Source organism: Coffea arabica, chromosome 11e, assembly GCF_036785885.1.
Source record: "Coffea arabica cultivar ET-39 chromosome 11e, Coffea Arabica ET-39 HiFi, whole genome shotgun sequence".
Classification (NCBI taxonomy): Eukaryota; Viridiplantae; Streptophyta; class Magnoliopsida; order Gentianales; family Rubiaceae; genus Coffea; species Coffea arabica.
The window spans coordinates 58,594,146-58,615,095 of NC_092331.1; the positions used below are offsets into that span (position 1 = coordinate 58,594,146).

The 20,950-nt window shown below is 37.4% G+C and overlaps 2 protein-coding genes across 17 annotated transcripts; one reads left to right on the forward strand and one right to left on the reverse strand.

Annotated features, from left to right (window-relative positions):
- Positions 1-29: 29 nt before the first annotated feature.
- LOC113717949 (probable WRKY transcription factor 4) lies at positions 30-4,777 on the forward strand. Its single transcript, XM_027242809.2, has 4 exons — positions 30-734; positions 2,612-3,327; positions 3,434-3,592; positions 4,099-4,777. The coding sequence occupies exons 1-4, from the start codon at positions 309-311 to the stop codon at positions 4,376-4,378; spliced, it is 1,581 nt and encodes a 526-aa protein (XP_027098610.1). The 5' UTR covers positions 30-308; the 3' UTR covers positions 4,379-4,777.
- Positions 4,778-5,108: 331 nt separating this feature from the next.
- Positions 5,109-12,027, reverse strand: LOC113717947 (uncharacterized). Of its 16 annotated transcripts, none has more exons than XM_027242808.2 (11): positions 11,650-12,027; positions 10,573-10,624; positions 9,517-9,926; positions 8,914-8,997; positions 8,363-8,830; positions 7,716-7,851; positions 7,454-7,616; positions 6,989-7,117; positions 5,980-6,174; positions 5,454-5,576; positions 5,109-5,378 (listed from the first exon to the last, which is right to left on the reverse strand). In XM_027242808.2, exons 3-11 carry the CDS (start codon positions 9,794-9,796, stop codon positions 5,265-5,267), a joined length of 1,692 nt encoding a protein of 563 aa, XP_027098609.1. In that variant the 5' UTR covers positions 9,797-9,926; positions 10,573-10,624; positions 11,650-12,027; the 3' UTR covers positions 5,109-5,264. The 16 variants fall into 16 exon arrangements, with proteins under 16 accessions (XP_027098609.1, XP_027098603.1, XP_027098608.1 ...); XM_027242802.2 differs by having other exon boundaries at positions 10,486-10,624; XM_027242807.2 differs by having other exon boundaries at positions 10,573-10,635.
- Between the last annotated feature and the right edge of the window lie 8,923 nt (positions 12,028-20,950).

The window sequence follows — 20,950 nt, forward strand, 5'->3', positions numbered from 1 at the left end:
ACGAGTACTAAAATTTGCGATCCTCTAAATATAGCTGAAACCAGAAAGTAGAGAAAGAGTGGAAAAGACGACGACGTCTTGCCTTTTTAGAGAGAGAGACAAAAAATAAACCCGGGCGACTGGCGGCGACTTTCAGTAGAGGGAAAGAAAGGAAGAAAAAGCGATGGAATAATAAAAAATGAAACAAAGATTTCGTTTTCTGCTACTGCTGCTAAAGCCTGCTGCCGCTACTACCATAAAAATTTAAACTTCAGAAAACTTTTTTTTTTTGTTTTTTTGGGTCAAAAAAGCCAAAGTCATCGAAACTAATGGCGGAGAACGATGGATCATCATCGCGAGCTCCGACGCGGCCTACCATAAGTTTACCGCCGAGGACGGCAATGGAGAGTCTTTTTACGGGCGGGCCGGGTGCCAGCCCTGGCCCGATGACGTTAGTTTCGAGTTTTTTCTCCGACAACGATCCGGACTCCGAGTGCCGCTCCTTCTCGCAGCTTCTCGCCGGTGCCATGGGGTCGCCGGTGGCTGTACCGGCTTTAAGGCAGAACTTCCAGCAGCCGGGAAATTCTAGCTCTAGAGAGAAAGTGAGCAGCAGCGGTGCAGGTGATGCGGACTTTAGGTTTAAGCAGAGCCGGCCTACTGGTTTGGTGGTGACGCAGCCGGCGATGTTTACTGTTCCGCCGGGATTGAGTCCGGCTAGCTTGCTCGACTCGCCAGGGTTCTTTTCGTCTGGTCAGGTACTTGAAGCGATCAAGCTTTTGACTTTTTTTTTTTTAAAAATTATTCCGTTAATTGCCTTCTTGTTTTCCTGATTATTGTTTTTAAGAAGAGAAGGTTCGATCATGATAATTGACACTGATTATAGAGAACTTTGCACTGCTGAAATTATTGAGAAAAAAAATGGTAGATGTGCCTAAAACTTAGACATACCGAGTTGGAGTTTGAAGAGCACATCATTTTTCATGTGGAAATATGCAACTTTTGGGCTTTAATGAACGCAATTAATGAACTCCTTAGTTTAGTTTCTGAAGTATTCTTGCATGTTGGATTTCATTGTAACATAGCTGTGGAACTGAGTCAAATTTGGAGTCATTCAGGGTATGCTTGTTTGTAAGCAAGTAGGGATTAGAATTCTATCCTAGAGATGTCAACTGAAGTTAATAGGATACCAAGTCCAATTGCAGTTGGATGATTGTACCAAATGCAGCATCAAATGTTGCTGGCTTATGGAATTTGTTTGTTTTGTTCAAATAAAACATTATCAACGGAGAACTTATAATAGAAGCATCCCTTTGCTGGAGATTTGGGTGTCAAATTAGTTTTGCATGGTGTCATTTGCTTAAATATGATAATGAGGATGTTCTCTTTTGCATAGTGTAATTTGCTTAAAAATTATATTGAGGGTGTTTTCATACTGCCTCATGTTCAAAAATCCACCATTTTACGTGTATTTTGTTGGATGCATATGTTGCCAATTACGAAATCCTTCAATTTGACTCATACAGCTCGCGCAAATTTAGAAAATGAAGCGTATCTTTCCTTTTTAATAAAAAGATTTGTTTTTGACTTTTGGTTGAGTGTCACATACGAGTTTCGGTAGAACATATGCTTCGTAAGTAAGTGGCCGAAATGGGTAACATCTTGAATAGCTAAATTGAGTAGTGATTTTAGTCAAAAGTTGTTATAGATGGACTAAAAAGAAAAGGTCAGTACAAATGATGGCTTAGACCTTACCATATTTTTCAAAAATTCTGTGAAAAAGTAAATTTTGGACTTTTATGTAATCCAGTGGAGAGGCAAACACATTCAATGATAGTTCATCACTTAGTAGACCTTCAAAGGTGCTGAAATTGGCAACTCTATAAATGTGAAAAAGTTCAATTTTTTTTTGGAAGAAAACTAAATTGCATGGATGAGTCAAGTTACAGTAAATGCACAAGCTGCAGTTTTTTTTTTTTTTTTTTTCCCTATTCTATTTCTTTGTAATCATCCCATATTGTTATACTCACAGGCATCATATGATTGCAGTAGAAGCTATTCATTTGTCTGCCAATAGTATCTTTTAAAAGTACATTTGTGTTTCTTTCTAGGCAGTTTTTCCATGTATTTACATGCATGTACCATTTTGGTATCTGAAGGTCAGACGTCCATGGTGAAGTTGAGTCAAAATATTGTTTGTTAATCTTCTCTTTGGTTTTCATTGAAGCACTTTTTACACCATAAGGCTAAATTCTTTCTTTGGTTCTTGGAATTTTTTTTTTTCCCTTCTGAATATGCATTCCATCCCCTTTTCTGATTTCATTTTTCCCTACTGCGTCTTCTGTTAAGTTTTTTTTTTTTTGGGGGTTGGTGTCGTCTCTATAAGATAGGCAGACACAAATGATATGTGTATAGAACATGGCATCCTTCATTGTAGTGATATACCTTTTTAGGTGTATTGGAGCCAAATATTGTGATATTTCATGCTATTGAAGAAACGCACTCGGATGTATAACTGTATATGTGGCTTGCACACTGATAATGCTGACATTCCTCAACTGTTAGTGTCTGGAGTTCACAACTAGTTTTATTTGACCTGTCTCAACTATTAATGTCTAGTCTTTGGATAAAATAGGGAGCTTTTGGATTGTCCCACCAGCAAGTCCTAGCTCAAGTTACAGCTCAAGCTGCACAAGGTCAGGCCCACATGCAAACGCCAGCAGAGTATCCATCTTTGTCTTCAGCACCTGCTCCTCCCTCATCACAGCTTCAATCGCTGACGTCGAGTACAACCACACCCCAGCAGATGCCGCCTCCAGTACCCGATCCTAACATCATTAAAGCGTCATCTGATGTTCCACAACTGGATGAAAAATTGCAGCCTTCCATAACAGTTGATAAACCTGCCGATGATGGTTACAACTGGCGAAAATATGGGCAAAAACAGGTGAAGGGCAGTGAGTATCCGCGAAGTTATTACAAATGCACGCATCCAAGTTGTCCTGTCAAGAAGAAGGTTGAAAGGTCTCATGATGGCCAAGTTACTGAGATTATATATAAAGGTCAGCACAACCATCAGCCTCCTCAACATATGAAGCGGGCAAAAGATTCTGGCAATCCCAATGGAACCTTCAATCTTCAGGGGAACTCTGAATTGGGATCCATGGGTAGGAGTGAAAACTTGAATATGAATAGGGAGGGGTTCCCTTCTCATTCATTAGCACTGAAAGACCAGGAATCAAGCCAAGCAACGCCTGAACAAGTGTCTGGATCTAGTGACAGTGAGGAAGTCGGCAATGCAGAAAATGGAGTAGAGACAAGAGATAACGATGAACCAGAATCAAAGCGAAGGTATTCTTAATTTTCTTACAATGCCTTATGTCCATCACTTTCTAAACAGTGCACGAGTTGTTTGCTCCCAGGTATGCTAATTAATATTTCTATACTTTTTGTGCAGGAATATTGAAGTTCAGACATCAGAGCCTGCCTCATCCCACAGGACAGTTACAGAACCAAGGATCATTGTTCAAACAACAAGTGAAGTTGATCTGTTAGATGATGGCTATAGGTGGCGGAAGTATGGCCAGAAAGTTGTTAAAGGGAACCCTTACCCAAGGTAATTTCTTTCTTTAGAATGATCTCTGAGTTGAATTGACATTTGGGGAGACTTGATTACAGGAATCTCTTAGTGAGGTTCCGTAATTTTGATTGTTTAATCTATTACTATGGCAAAAGGAGTCCTTGGTGAATAATTCATTCATAGGGCAATCCAGTCCACTTGCTCATATTTGCGATGCAACGGAGTAATCAACTCTTAAGATGTAACTAGCCGCCTTTGGATAATTTTGTCTGAGAAATCTCTCTCCCTCTCCCTCTCCCTCTCCCTCTCCCTCTCTCTCTCTGTCTCTGTCTCTGTCTCTGTATGGGAGTGTATGTGAGTGTCCGTGCTAATTTTGGATATTGGGCGTGAATCAATTGATTATTTTAATTGGCTTGTGGCTACAAATTTTCATTGTTGTCCTTAACAGAGTCTGTAGTATTTTGCTATACTAAGTAGTAAGCACCATTTATCGTGTACATTCCATCAATTATTGGGTCTAACTATGCTATTGCTGTTTGCAGAAGCTATTACAAATGCACCAGCCAAGGATGCAATGTTCGTAAGCATGTTGAGCGAGCTGCTAGTGATCCAAAAGCTGTCATAACAACTTATGAGGGTAAACATAATCATGATGTTCCTGCAACCAAGAGCAGCAGCCACAGCACTGCCAGTATGGCTTCAGAATTGAAGCCACCTACCACTCTTGTTAATAATCAGTCTCTCACTCGGAGGGCAGAATTCAAGAATAATGGGCCACAGCCAATAGCTAGCTTAAGGTTCAAGGAAGAACAAATAACATAGATTCTGATGAGTGAAGACCAGGTAGAAAAGCAACGGGAAAGCTGGTTGATATGAATATGATACACAAGTCAGAGGAAGGCGAAAGTTAATGCTATTTATGTTTGTTCCTCATGCTTGAGGCATTAACTTCATCCAAGATCGCATACTTTTCAAGTCCAAAATACAGAACGACACAGGAGTTAGTAACATAAGAAAGTAGAGAAATCATAGATTTTGTTGGAAATTCCTTTTATATGTAGTCATTGTAAGGTTATTATATCTATGTGCATTCTTTCTGTAAATGCTTGTGTGGCAAGGGTGGATGTTGGTGTAGCACTTGGAAAATGAGGATGGATGTCCAGATCTGAACTTCAGCTTTTGCTTTCATTGACAAAATATAAAATCCATGTCTGTTTCTTACTTCTTGATCTATTTCCACTGTTGGGGCTGAAATACTACACTAAACATCCTTGTTCCCTCTGGTGCTGGTTCAATTGACAAGCTTTCAATTCATCAACTTTGCAACGTGTCACAGCTGCATCATGTTAATTGGTCAGGCAATTATTTGCTTATTGAAGTCTTTTGGTTTGTTGCAGATCTTAATCATGAGTAAACATCTAGTTTCTCGAGATGTGACAGTATTTCTTTTATTGTGCTTCATAGGTTGAACTCTCTCAATCGAATATGATTTGGTTAGCCACCACCACAGTATACTTGTCAACAGAGATTGCTGAATTAGTGTGCCGCAACATCGAAATCAATCCCATCTTTTGACGTAGATTAAAGATATTAGTACAAAAAAATGTGTAGTCTCCAATCCATGGCATAGATCTTAAAACAAATGATTACAGATTTTGCTACATGCGGAAATGTTGAATCCGCATGAGCCCGTGGCTTTTATTCCAACTCAATCATTACCATGAATTACAATTTCAGGTAATTGGCCGTGATTTTCAAAATCAATTTTATTCAATCTAATGCCACACAGCACTTTCTCCGGCAGCTCTTCAGGTTTTTGTGCCTGCAGCAGCACATGGAAATGTAGGTAAAGGGGAAATGCAGCACATAGAAATGTAGGTAAGGATAACAAATATACCTGGATGGTTAACCCCAGATCAAGAATCCCATATTTCAACCTTTCACGAAATGCATCAAGTCCTTTCCTCGATATGTAGCTGAATCTATGTACATCGAGGTCAATCTCAAAATAGTTGGCTCCCTGCAGGCGCGAATTTTGCCTCAGTGTCAGGCTAGAAGTAAAAGCAAGATATCTTACTTGGATTCTAGCCCAGTAACAGAACAGGTTGAGAGAGAGATAAAATTCCCAGTACAAAAGAAGAAAGGGGAAAGAGGTCTAAGGAGACATCCACATTGTCCTCGTATTATTCAAGATTTTAGTCATTTGGGGAAGTTTTTTCGTGGACGACCAGACCAGCACATTCCTATTGAATTGAACTGCATATAATTGGAGCTTTTTGTTGACAGAAAACATAATAAGGCTTTGTCATAAACCCATAACCTCGTTGTTTTTGGTTTTGGTTTCTCAAGTCGCATGTCAGAAGGAACACAGAAGTTATTAGCACCTACAACCAGAACAGAAAATCTGTAACGAGCATGAATACCTTGTAGAAAGCATGTTGAGGACGTGAAAGCACGGGCTTTTCGTTGTAAGCATGTAAAAGCTTTTTTTCTGCAGGATTCAGCCTCAGATCTTCAGGATTAACCACACCAACCAAGATTTTTAGTCTCTCTCTAAAAGGAATGATGGATTCTTTTCCAAAACCTTTCACAGTTTCCATATCATCGGCCACGAATCTCTGCATCAGAAAAAGTGCTGAGCTTTAGCAAGAAAATATCAGACAACAACAAACGAGAGTAATGAAAATTTTATTGTGTCATTGGATTTCAAGAACTTTATCCTCAGGTTAAGACTTTGCAAATTCATGATCTTCAATGCAGCCAAACAACTAGGTGACAAGCGTAGCTAAAACTAGAATGTGTTTGAGATTAAGTCTCTAAAAACTTTTTTAGCACATTTGATGCAGAGGTGTAAGATGAACCTCATGTACTACTGTGCATCATCTAAGCTGGCAACTTTCTGTGCTTGAACAGAGGGAAACTGCTAACGGAGAGAGAGAGAGAAGTAGGAGAGGTGGAGGAAGTGAAACTACTGGACTTGAAGTACCCTGGCTTTTCCTATGCCTTTACATACTTGAGAAACACAGATAGCCTTGTGAGATAAGAATTGCCCAAAAACAGATATCTACTTGTCTGCCTGAATTGTTACTTATATGCAATGTTTGCCTGGGATGATAAACAGACTTTCTTATGCTGGTATGAATTTTGGGTACTCTATGTTTCCACTGAATCAAGTTAGACTTTATACAATCTTTTAGTTTTCTATGTTTACTAAATTAGGAGAATCATCCCATTTCTATGTTTGCTAAACTAGGAGAATCATTCCCATTCCTGCAGTTGGCTATGTTGCATCGTTATCAACTTGTATTCTGCAATTACTACTTCCTGTGCTTGCTTACTGGAGTTTCTCTACCAATTCAAGAAGGCAGTATTTTTGACATACTCATCCCCCAATAAACAAAAAAGAAATATGGTGAAGTGATCTAGGCATACCTTAATCGATTCTCGGAACTCCACAGAAGTCTCTTTTTCAAAATTTTCTGATATTCTGAAATACAATACAAGGCTCAGTCCGTCCCCATCACTTTCACCAAGGAATATGGAAGCAGGATATGCTGGCAGCTGGCAAACCACAAGAAAGAAAAAACTTGAATGACATGCCAAATTCTAAGGAAATTGTAGCGCTGAAAACGTAACAATTTCAGAAAAAACAGTTAAAAGTTGACCACAGTACTCCAAAAGGTTCCAAAGTTTTTGATATATTTACAGTATGGAATCCGTTACCAAAAAGCCTAATTGAAATTATATACTGCCTATGAGTGAACAGAGGAATCAAACAACATCTACATTGACGTAATAGATACTTCAATATATAGGAGGTACTCGTTGAACTGCAAAAGAATAAACTAATTTCTGCAAATCCCACAAACAGTGAGGATAAAAGGAAAAAGCACACACCTGAACATTTACAATAAGCAATGATGGCACTTCATGGTGAGCTTTTACGGGGGGAAGTTCAAGGTATTGAGCAATATGGTGTACTTTCCGAGGGCAGGCAAATAAGTCCACACCAAAAGGAACATAAGGGCGGTAATTAGGAGCAGGGTGCTTCTTTTTATCTCTGCAGAGAAAGATCATAAATTCTAGTAAGCAATCAATACAGACCAGACTTAGCTCATGTAAATGGTTTATAGAATGAAGCAAAACCTCAAAAACATGCCTGAAATAGTTCTCTCCCCTAAGCTTAAAGACTGAAGGTGAAAGAGGATGCCAGCATCCATGAGCTAGATTCTCGCCCATTGAACGTGGAATGGTAAGTCCTGCTTTGCGACGATACAAATATCTCTTAGATGGACCTGTCGGTGTACTGATATTTCAGTAAGAAGACGGTATAAAATAAAAATTACAACATCATATTCTTCCACCAGTATAATAGAATGTGCTTAAAGATGAGGACATATTAATCCTTGATACTAACCATGTAGCTGTAATGGCAATGCACATTGTTACATTTACCACCTATCAGTTACCAGCAAGTTCACATATTGTGCTACTATCAATATATACACATTTATGTTTTTGTGGATATCTGTATGCATTCTGCACAAACTCTTGTCTGTATATGCCTACGATCACATGAAGTATACTCAGAGGGTGACTCTTTTATCTCAACAGACAATTAGTAACTGGCAAGATTGTAATAGGGTGCATTAAGCAAAAGGTGGGAAAGTTGTTCGTAACTCGACTACTAGTTTAGGCAAATGCATCATAAACTTTTTGCAAAATATGCAGTAAAAGTGCAGCCATCAGTTTAAAAAAGCTAACGATATGTGATCTCTGTATAACAGTACTACAATCATCACTTACAATATTCATTCGTCTCATCTTCATCCTGCTGTGTCCTTTTAATGGCGACTTTTGTGGCTGTTGACCTTCTTCTTTTTGAAGTTGATAATGAATTTAACGAACAATGGTCAAGCAACTGAGGCAAATGGGACTTTGGATGATTCTCCACATTTTTCTCCTCGTATTGCCGGGGATCTGCTTTGGCACCCTTGAATCTCCAAGATGGAGCATTTGGGATTTTCTTCTTCTCAGTAGATATTCCATCCGCAATGGTCAAGCTTGGAAAGTCATAACATCCTTTTGAATGGGAGATTCCATTTTCGCCCTCATTTTCAACCTTGCTAGAAAACTTTTCAGTTTTACCACAATCTATAGTCTGGAAATTTTTGTCACTTCTGTGCTCACTGCCAAACCAAGAATTGTTTTCATGCTGTGCCATTTGATTCATGTGTGCGTCTTCAGTCATATTGCTCAATGAAGGGAAAAAATCTGATAGAAAAAAATTTGGACAGGATAAGCAACTTGAGTTCACTACTAGTGAAGGTGCAGATGAACAGAAAAAAATTGATCACCTCCATGAACGCTACTGAAGTCTTCATCTGAATCCGAATCAAGGGCACTAACAGAGTCGAACCAAGCCTCCTCTTGGAACACTCCTGATAATTAAAGACCGCAACACCTTTATCAGAAGCTTGAAATAGACTCGTTGGATTACTGAGTCGTAGCATTATGATAGCTCATAACAACTAATGACAAATAATAGGCATCGCAGTAAGTTGAGATGTGAATTATAAGAGATTGTGTGACATACGTTGAAATACTATTAACAATTAATATGTTGGAAAGGATAGTAGAGAAACTAGAAAATGAGAGATAAGCAGAGGAAATCATGCACATGTCAGTACGTACATGAACTTTTGTGCTATCAAAACTTCTTTGTGCGTTTAGGGGGTCTACTGTGATAAAATACAGCCTCAAGGGGTCATGCAACATTGCCTAGTACTTGAGTGTCTAGTCATCAGGGAATTTAGTGGCTTCACAAAACCTCAAGTGAGAGAAACATTTTCACGTACTATTTGAGGACCAAAATTGTTTCAGTGAGCTGAGAGAACATCCTATTCATCAAGCTGATTTGTTCACTTTCGACTCTCATTCTTGAAGAGAGAAGAATTTACCATTTTTAATTACTTGATTGTGGTCCCATTGTGGCTGGGTGCTATGTAGTGTCAGATTAGGTAACTCGGACCTTCTGCAGCTGGTGCTTGCATGTGTCTCATTGTTCCCTGAAACAGATCCTGGCAGAGAAGGATTTCTGCCAAATTCTGCACCCGTGAACTGTTCTATAGGAGCAACAGAAACAGAAGAGGCAATCTTTCTTCGGAATTTCCTAGGCTTGCGGAAGTACTTAGCACTTGATTTAAATCTTTTTTTGGGCATTGAGATGCATCCTCCCATGGTGCCAATTGATTCAAGAGAGATGGTAAGAAAAAATGCTTTCTCATAGCATACGCCAATTGGACAAAATGATCTCTGCAACGAGCCTCATAGAAAATCCGAGGAAGGAGAATGACACAAATTCCTGCAACTACAAGAGAAGTGTTGGGATGTAAATTCAAGCACTACCGAGTGTATCTTTCTGAGTCAAATACTAAGTTCAACATGAATTGGTACAGAAAGCAGTAAAAATGAGTTCTTAGGTTGATAAAAGTAGCTGTGAGTTCTACTTCCTGCTAAAGTGGTTTAACACATACTTCAATTTGGTTACAGTCTCTGCGAATCACAACTAATTATCAACTTTCCTATCCCAGAACCAACATTTCCAAAATTGAACATCTATGTGTCCCATTGGTGTAAACTGCGCTACTTATCATTCACTACTCAATGAAGGACGAGATTTCAAACTTCTTTGCAGTAAGACTTTTGGGTGGTACGATTGGCAGGGATGTGAACACAACAGCAAAAACTATGAGCCATGACAATGCTTTTAATAAATAATCCACTGACTTAATCGTAAATAGTGCTCTGCACTCAATAAGCTATTAACACATCCAGCCGGGAGAGGGGCAATGAATTTGGATTTGAGTTCTCGGTTACATATGCTTGAAACCTGGAACTATAAATTCCAGGATAAATATTGATATTACCTTAATTAGAGAGAGAGAGAGAGAAGCTGCCATCATATGTATTGTCCGGCTGCCCACATTAAGAAGAGATGCAGAAGAGAGACGTACCAACGAATCCTCTTAAGATGGCTTAGATGAAACTGCACAGAATTCTTGAAACCTGCATATGATCTGAAAGGACTCAAGACCTCAGCAACTGAAAAAAAGCTACACTAAAGTCAGCATAAAAATTTGGTTATAATCAAAGAACTTGTGCGAAAGCAAATTGCAGGAGGAGCAACCTGCAGATTATTTCATACCTTGCTACCCCATTTTGACCAAAGACGCAAAACTACCACTCGGCAGAGACCAGACAAGTGAAAAAGTGCAGAATATTATTTGCACAAGAAAATATTACCCTGTATATAACTGACAACATGCAAACTTTGATCCACTCCACAAAAAACTGAAGGAAGAAATATCTGGAATGAAAAAATTCTTAGAAAAGAGTTGAGAGCCTTCCCAGGAAGAGTACGATGAAGCCAAGATGACGAACGGAAATTGGTCGAAAGTCATTCTGATAAGATTAGCTATTAAGTATTAAACAAATGAGCAGCGATGAGTCCTAATCAAAGACTCAAAGCCAAAAGAATGAGGTAAAAATACTTCACCACCAGACGACAGCGTGTAAAAATGATAAAGAGTCAATCTTTGAAAGATTCCACCTCTTAATTGAGGATACAAATAAGTTTATGCATGTGACAGCTTACTGAAATGCCAAGAAACTGAGCCCAAGTAAAGTTTTCCTTTCCCCATTTCTTAAGGACAGCAGAGAGAAAAGAGTCCCAGCAACTAAGCAGAACAGAACTCAACAATATGGAATTAAAATTTGTTATAATCACTTCAAAAGCTCAGATAATAAAAATGAGAGTCAGGATTCGATTAATAAGCTCACCGTCCCCTTTTTTACTTCATACTACAGAAAACAAAAGCAATAAAGTGCAACATAAGAGGCACTAAAACTCTTTAGCAAAGTTCTGTCAAACACAAGAGGAGACCAACCCCAAAAGCACATTGAATCCAATTATGGCACTTGCCTTCTGCAGCATTAAATGTATGGAAGACCATACATTTATCACCGAAAGCACCCAAAAAGAAAAAAATACTGAAAGTGAAAACGAAAAGAAATCTTCAGGGACTAGTTACCTGTGAATTTATTAGGGGCCTGAGAGGGAGAAATGAAGGGATGACTTCCAACTCTCAAGTCTCAGTTTCTTGATTACAATCTGCAAAAACTGCAATTTATGAATTGGTGCACCGGTGAAGTAGCAGCAGCACTAGCACTACACTATTATCAATCAGGGCCCACGTTGGTTGAATTGGAACTAAACTCCAATCAAAGCGAGTGGAAATGACTTTCAATTAAATTATTATACTACTAGTACGTCAGGAAACCTTTAACGCTGTCTGCTGCACTGCATATATCGGTAACAATATGAAAAAAATAATAATCAAAAGACCCTCGTGGCGTCCTTTACGCCCGGGCATTTTGCTGGCAGCATTGCCGTTATTATTAATGTGAGTAGCAGCTGGTTAGGAACTATATGAATGTGTTTTTCTCATCATTTAGGGGATTGCTGGCTTGGTCTACGTTGCACGTGTTGCGTATTTAATGCAGAAGAAAGGAAATAGACAGCGACCTGCCCAACGACATGGCAAGAAACTTAATACGGCAAACAGAGAAACGCACACCATTTTCCAGCTTACAACTTATCCATTATTGACAGACAACCGTGGAATGGATCTATATTTTATTTTAATAGCCAATTTTGATGGTACTAGCATATTATTTACTAGTGTTGAATTAGAAATGCTAACAAAAAGAAAAAAAGGGGTTGCCACTTCTGGTCTTGAATGACAGACATGGGTGTTCGTTTCTGGTTTCTGTCCCTTCTGTCTTAGGATAAGGTGATTCCACTTTGCTGATTGAGTTTGAAGGTCACTCATGTTGGCCAAATAAAACAAGAAAAGGGAAAGAACAATCCCATCCCGCCTCACTTTTTCGCTCATTCATTAATTAATAAAGACATCCTATTCCTCTGAATATTCATCATTGAGATGGCAAAAAGGGTTGGACTACTTTGATGAATGGATGTCCTGTACAGTTCTTCTGATGTGTTGGATGCCTGATTAATGAGCGTTTGTGTATGCTGATCAAGTTATGCAATTAAGATATGATAAATTGCTTCACCTAATTTTAGATTCTTGCACCGTGATTAAAAATTCAACCTGGCATCTTTTTAACCCTTTATTTTTGTGATCGTGATGTGAAAAGTTCAACCAACTCCATTCAATTAAAATCGTGATTCACGCAAAATTATGATGTGCATCGCACTCTCTCCGTCTCTGTTCCTATTTCTTCCACTTTCATGGAACCATGATCCTTGTCTCCCTCTTGTACTTGCTTTTCCTTCTCAATCCGGACATCATAATGATTTGTGAAATATGCCAGAGACCAGAAAGCAAGTGAAGATTCTTAATTAGGTAAAAGAAACGTAGTAGAAGGAAGCAAATATATCCTTATTTAGCTGGCATAATCCGATACTGAACAAGATAATGTTAATCCACTTGCTTCTATGGCATGAGGGGTCCAAAACCAATTTAGATGTGACGTCCTCTCAACTCAAGTTTGTTAACCTGGCCATCGTGTAATCCTCCCCTTGTATAATATAATGACGTGATTGGAGACTTCAAGAAGCATCATCTCCTCCCATGAAAGCTACGCTTTCAGGAAAATATAATTTAGGGTTCTGTTAGCCAGAAAATTCTTAATCTAGGATTAAGTAATACTAGTATCTGGCTAAGCAAAATTGGAGTCTTGAATCAGTTTCTTGCATCCAGAAGCAAAAGATTGCCAGCTTGCTTCCCTTGAGGAACTGAATGTTCAAAAACTAACCCAAATGTCATTTTAAGAAACTAGATAATAGATATATATATACATCAGCAGCAGATTTCACTCTGAAGCATTAACAGCACTAGATTTCAAATTTTGCATAGTTATTATTCATCCAACGTTGACAGTATATACACCGTCAGTGTAGGAAAGATTAATCCTAAATAAATCAGGAGTAAAGAATGGAATTCCACCAACATCTAAGTATAGGCTTCCATGTTTTATTCATAAGCAACATTATTATTATTATTGTTTTATTACCAACTTTATCCTATGTCATATGTGAGATTAGCAGTTCTTGCCCACCAACAAAGAACAATGATTGGAAGGGTTGGCTTGTGATAAGCATTGTATAATTGTTTATTGGAACTGGTCTAGTCCGTGTTGTAGTGGTTGCGCCGGAGGCGGACCTAGGTTTAGGTCAAGGATCACATTATTATGATCTTCTCCATATACCTACCAATTGAAGAAAAAAATTGTTGGCTTTAAACTAGCCTTCATTCAAGTGAGTTGAAAAATGCATTAAAGAACGCTGCAGGTATATCAACAAGTTTCATATGTAAAACTTGCAAGGTAGCATTATTATTATTCAAACTACGACTATTGAATGTTTTTTCTTTTTAATTCTTTTTGAGTAAATCTTATATACACTGACAATACACTATCACCATTTGATTCATGACAAGTATGCAAAAATGGAATTTCACTTCACTCATCCAAATTCAAATTCAAGTGTGCAAAAGTTGAAATTTAAATTCAACTTTTGCATACTTGTCACTCATCTAACACTGCTAGTGTATACACTGTCAGTGTATGAAAGATTAATCTTTCTCTTTTAGTCTAAATTTGGGTGTTTAGTTTACAGTTTACAGTTTACACTTGGTTGTTTGAATTTAAAAGCATGATTGGACAGTAGTTTGAACTTTAAGTAACTGAGAGAGTTTTTTATTTTTATTTTTATTTTTTTGTCAATGTGGTATGAACCAAAAACATCATTAAGTCTTAGCTCTGTACCAAATTTTTGAAAAAGGAAATGCTTTAGTCGTTGAAGCAGAGCCTACTTGAAGTTGAAACTTGAAACCAAACATCATTTTGTTTCCTGTTCATCGGTTAAAATTGCAATGTTCAATCTTCATACCACTGTTACTATGTATGTTTGCCTAATTATCCAGAAGAAATTGCTATGGCCTAAATGCATCTTGTAAGAGAAGAAATCCTATTTCATAAACAAAGGCAGTAAAGTACAGATTGAAGAATTAATACTATATGTTTTCCCCTAACCACCTTAATTTCATGGTTTTCATCTCATCTACCACCACATTTGATAATCTCATAGAAGTACTTAATGAGTACCTTTTTTTTATTCCCACTTTCTGGGTCTTGTTCGCTATACCAAATAAGGTTTAATAAGTTTGTAGTCTTGTAGTATTTTGCTACAAGAACTTTGAGGTAATTAAGAAAATATTTGAAGATCGCCATTAGGCCTTTGGCCTGATGGTCACCGCAACCCTTGCCTCCCACCAATTTGTCGCACTATATGTGGCAGCCTTAATTGGCCTTTTTCGATGGGGTCTGTACTCACATCGAGTCCCCCTCCCCCATCCCCTAGATTAGCCTAAATTAGGTTATACAAATCCTATTGTTGCGACAAAAAAAAAAAAAAGAAACATTTGAAGATCAAACCACAATTATGCGGCTGGAGCACGAAAAGCAGTTTCTCCATTAGTGGAACAAAAAATTGCAGGGACATGCGAAAACTAGGACAAACTCTTGAGGCTAAAGATCCTAGTAAATCCAATGGTATTTCCAATAGGCAATGATTTTAATGGAGCTCATTTAGCAAAAGCTGCAAGAATCACATGCCCCATTAAGGCATATTATGGATTTTATTTAAGTAAAGGGATTAAATCCCGAATACAACAAGCCAGCTAGATGGATCCTTCTTCTTTTTTTCTTGTAAATTTAGTTACACCAACCAGGGAATTGTAGATTTGTGGTCATGCAGGCTGCTGCTAGCTGATGATGCTATTCCACCTGAAACGTTCCCTTAGTTCATAATTTGGCCCCGCCACTTACCAAACACAAATATGTTTCGGTATTTGCCTGCGTTTCTTGAATTTTTCAGGTATAAGAAGTTGGAAGCCATAATGCTGCCACCGGATTAGCGGCTATTTGCCTACCGCATTACACTTTGTGATGTGTAATGTGTAGGAGACCAACAAGGGCCAGTTTGAATCTTGATTGATAAAGGCAAACAAAAAAAGCATAGAATGAAATTAAAGATCATTAATGTCTAAATTAAGCACAAGTAATCATTTATTTAACTTCTCGTAAAATTTTTTTTTTTTTTTGTTCTCAAATAAACTACTGTAGTAAAATGTTGTTAAATTTAAGAGCTTTGACCTCCCAAGGAGCCCAAGCCGTAATACAAGGCTTGATGACCGGTTGTTCAAGGCCTGCACTAACACCAAGGTCAAAGTAAACCACAGCAAGCCCGATGAGAAGCATTGGATTACCACGTGCTTCATTTAAAGCTACAAAAATTTGTCTGTTGAGAGAGTAATTTTTTTCCCTTTTTTTTTTTTTGGCATAGATGGCAGCTCGTAGGGCACCCTCTAAAATCTTTCTTATTAAAGCCTTGCTCGTTTAGGTAAGTCTCTAATCAAGCCTTGTCGAGTTACTTTACAGGTTTCATTCTTATTACTAAGCTCATTTTTTTTTTTTTGCGTTCTAATTAACCATTCGATACTTTTTGTCCGCTATTTAAATTAGTTAAATTGTTCGTGAAAGCAAGATATACGCATCTTCATCTAGATAGTTCAAATACCTGAAAAATAACTTTTGTTAAATTGAAAAAATCAAACATCGGGTTTTGGGTTTCCAGGGACGTCTTGCCAAATCCTATTGGGTTGCTCACCGGTAACCCTTCTTAATACCAAATCTTATTAGGCCGTATAATCGGATTAACCATTGAGGCAAATTCCTTCGAGTATTGAGTTTCACCTTACCCGTTGCTTTTCCATTGATGCAGCTAATCTATTTTATGATTTATTTTCTAAATCATTAGCAAGCGAACCCCCGATAGACATCCATCAACTATGTCCACAAAATCGACCCAGAAAAAGTGGTCCACAAAATTCCTTGTGGTTTTTATGGACAAATGTCTCACATCTAGTCCACAGCAATCGGGCCGAATGACAAGGAGCAAGGAACATTTTTACACTAGCCCTTGGGTTTCTTGTGCTCCTTTTGTCTCTTGGTGGTATTGGGTTTGCGTGTTCTCTTGGGCTTGTGTGCACTCTGGCCAACCACATAATATTGTGCCTGAAGGAGCAGCAGTAAGATAACTAGTTGAAAATTGAAATTCTGTACCAAGAAAAAGAGATTTTAGTATAAGAATAAGATTAGGATAGAGGTCGAAAGGCAGGGGAAAAAAATGGATTTCACACTCAATCATAGTAAGGCATAAGCGAATTTCTTCTGGTCACAGATGAAAAGATTAAAGTTTGTGGCGGAGTGGAGGACATAGTTGCAAGGGGTATAATTAAATGTCTCACATGTTTGTATGAAATTGTATAATGAAAGACACCAACCCCTTACCTTCTTTATTTTACCCATCATTCAAAGTCTTGGGAGCCATTCAAAGACCCTGGACCGACCTTTAAATCAATGCATTGGACGGACCCACACCTCACTGTTACTGTTTGGATGGAGACCCAACTTGGAAAACAAAAATAGATGTCTACTTTTTACATTTTGATTTGCTCCATTACTAACAAAAGGTTTCTTAGTTCATGTTGACCAATTGTATGGGTTCTTTCCATTTTATGTTGTAACATTGCTTGTATTTTAGTGCAATACACAATTAGGCATGTTTACTTCTGCTCAATGCTCAACAAGAGTAGCAAGAATTGATCGTACCTGCTCAAGTATTCTTCCCTTTTTTTTTTTTTTTCGACAAAATAGATTTTATACTACAACTATTCTTATTTTGTATTAGAGGGAGGAGAACCTAAAGAAAGAAGTCAAGGAGAACCTGCACAGTGAACTACCACCAGTCCAGACGGATGCTTATGCACCAGTTTTTTTAAATTTTTTTTTGTGGCCAATTATTCTAGGAGTTCATGTATGACGAATATGTATACATCCATGTGCAACCAGAGTGGCAACCGTTTGATTAGTACTGGTGCTAATTATGGTTAATGACATAAAAGTACAATACATAGAACCCCACAAGTATCTGATCTCAGTTAGGCTGCCATGCTCATGTTCTATTGCAGATATTGCTACTGAATAGTGATACCACCAGAAGCAAATTTTGCTTTAATGGATGACTGCTGATCAACGTTCAATTCAAGCAGCGGTGGCTGCTGGGTACAATTGTCGTCGAGCATAGTAAAATTTTCTTTGGCGGCTATTTTTTGTTCTAACGATAATATATCCTTAGCCATTCCTTAAGCTTTCTATAATTAAAATTGTTATAAAAAAAGTAAATCTTATATACACTGACGGTGTATACACTATCACAGTTAGATATACGACACATATGTAACATTTGAGTTTTAAATTCAAATTCGAACTATGTGTTATGCATTTAATGGTAAAAATATATACACTATCAGTGTATAAAAAATTAATCAAGAAAAAAACGCATCTAAGACTGCTTTAAAGTCTCAATCCCTTATTTTTAACTCAAACTACCAAAAAAAAAAAAAATAGAATTTATCTTGAAAACAAGATATCAACCTAAGACGTGCCTAAAAAATTAGAAAGTTGTGGACATGATGCGGTCCCATTTCCATTGCTACTGTACCTTGAATGAAAGGAAAAGCTGTCTTTAGCTTATAGACAATGCCAATTAATTTAGAGGCTAGCGAGCTGCTGTCATCCTCAACCTGCCACTCCCAACAAAACAAAAAAAAAATTTTATGAGGAAAAATCAAAGAGAAAAATTTTTAATTATTTTTTTATTTTACGTATATTAAACTATTATAATAATATATATATTTTTTACAAAAATTCTTAAAAATAGTGTGGCACAAAAGATTTTGTCGTTAACATGCAGCAAGCTAAAATTTTAGCCCACATGAATGGCTGCTAGGCGCTGGCGCCAAGCGGCTAGGGGCGGTGTATGATCGACGGCTGTGGCTGTGAGATTTTGTCACGGGCTTCACCGGTCACGTGCCGCCCCTTTGTACGCATGCACACGACCAAAAAAAACCAAAAAGCAAGAAAAAGAGTGATTCAAAAGGTGTCACGGGTCAGATGTAGGAGTAGTATATATTTTTTTATATTCCAACAATTTCCAGCCAGGCAATGTTAATAATAATAATGATTTCTTCAAGATTGCTTGAATTTGAAGGTTTGCTGAGATCATTTTAGATAATACTCCACCCGGTGGCGGTGCGTTACCTGTTGTATATGGTCAAAGAGGAGGAGAATATGAATATCGTCTGCTAGCTGCTTTATCTTTGGTTTTACTTCTCATTCAAGTTATTCCATCATGATTTTGACCTATGGCTAGCCAATAACGATCTGAGTTTTCTTTTTCGCTCTTTTGGATTTGCTAATTATCCTTGTTAATTGTTTTTGAGTTGGTTGACATCTTTGCCACTTCGCCAACATGCATGCAGTCCACCTTTTTTTTTTTCCCTTTCTTTTTGCTAACTTGTGTGTTAACTTCTTGAATATACACGGAATTAAAGACAAAAAGCATAGTTGATGCACAAAAGGAAAATTATATCTAGGCAAATGAATAAGAAGAAGTAATATCAGGTGAGGTGATGAGCTCTAATAACGTCAATTCAAAATTGACACTCTAAACGAAACCTGTAATGAAGGATTTTAGGTTACAGTATTTTGACCCCGTTTGACAAGTGAGTTGTTCAAGTGTTTGTCTAAAATTTTACTGTAATTTACTATAGAAGTTTTTTAAAAAAATTTTGATGTGCGTTTTTGATTTGAATATTTTGAAGTATATAGTTTAAAAATTTTAAGAAATTTTTTGAGATTACAGTAGCTAAAGTTTTTAAAAAAACTTGCAGCAGACAAACTTGGCAAAAAACTAGTCTGCCAAACAAGGCCTTTATTTGCTTGCATGAATCATGATCATTATATTTTCAATCATTTTTTTACCTTACATAAATCACATCAAAAAAATCGTTACTGTATTTTTTAAAAAAATTATTTCAAATAGTATACTGTCCAACCACACTCCATATGAAATAGGGATGGGTAAAATGTCGTATGTACTTGGTTTTATTATGAAATAGGGATGAGTAAAATGACGTTAATAGTTGGGTGTTAGTCAACGGTGGCAGGGTTGGTGTTGGATAATGCTAAGCGGACTTTTCCAGTGACAATTCAATGTCACTTCTATATTTATGTCAAGTGTCATGTTTATTTAATTTGTCATGTGCTATTTATTTAAATTTTTTCTACATCACGTGATAAGTAGGATTGATACTGAATTTGATATCGAGGCAAGAGGATTCAAATTAAGATAATGCAGACACGTATGCATGCAAACTAACCATATGATCGGCCATTGCAGACGTGTAGTATCAATCAGGTACGCGGGTCCATGCAGCATCACATTATGGAAAAAAGGGGGGCTTTGCTGGAAAATAAATTGCTAGAAGAAAAGGTCAAGAGAAAGATGTGACGCTAAATTTATCTCAAAAAAATTAAAAGACACAAAGATGTGACAGACCCCTCAGTTCATCGTTTCTCATGTCAGCATTATTCATACGAAATTTGGAGCACTATATTGCATAATTGATCACTCAAAAACAAAAAGAGAAAAATTTTCTTTAATTAGACATGCAAGACTAGTTTTTCCATATATATGGAGGTTCAGTGCATGTTTGAATTGCCATTTTTTAGGAGTTTTGGTAGAAAAACATACGATAACGATTGAAAAAAATGTTCACGAAAAAGGTAAAAATTTTACTTTACATGCACAAACAAATGAATATTTTGTTCGTACATAAATCTTTAATTGTTTTTTAATCAGAAAAAAAAAGAAGTTAGTATCTACGTGCATGGACATGCAGTGCTGCCCTGGAGGAGACGAGTGGGGTTGCAGGCCTCCCCGTGAAACGTCATCCATTGCATGTAATGGCCACCTTACACGTAGTCTGCTGCCAAAACTGCACATATGCTGGAGTTTTTCTCTTTTTATTATCAAAACATTTTTTTTCCAAAAAAAAAAATTTTTGGATGCTCAAATTTTCATTTAGACCTAGGCCTGTCAACGGGCCGGATCCGGCATATCATATCGGATTCGGATTCGGCCCGTTTATCCGACGGGTCTTCTACTCTATGTTCTGGATTCGGATCCGACGGATCTCAGATTCGGGTCGGGTCTACCCGAAAAAATTATCAAAACTTTACAATTTCTAATAAAAATGAAAAAAAATATATTTGTAAACTAATTTCTAACTAATACAAAAAAATTCAAATAAGAAAAGAAATCAAATTGACTTTACTCAAATACATCACCCTAATTTAATTATATTGATAAATATATATTTTTTAAATTATTAATCCATT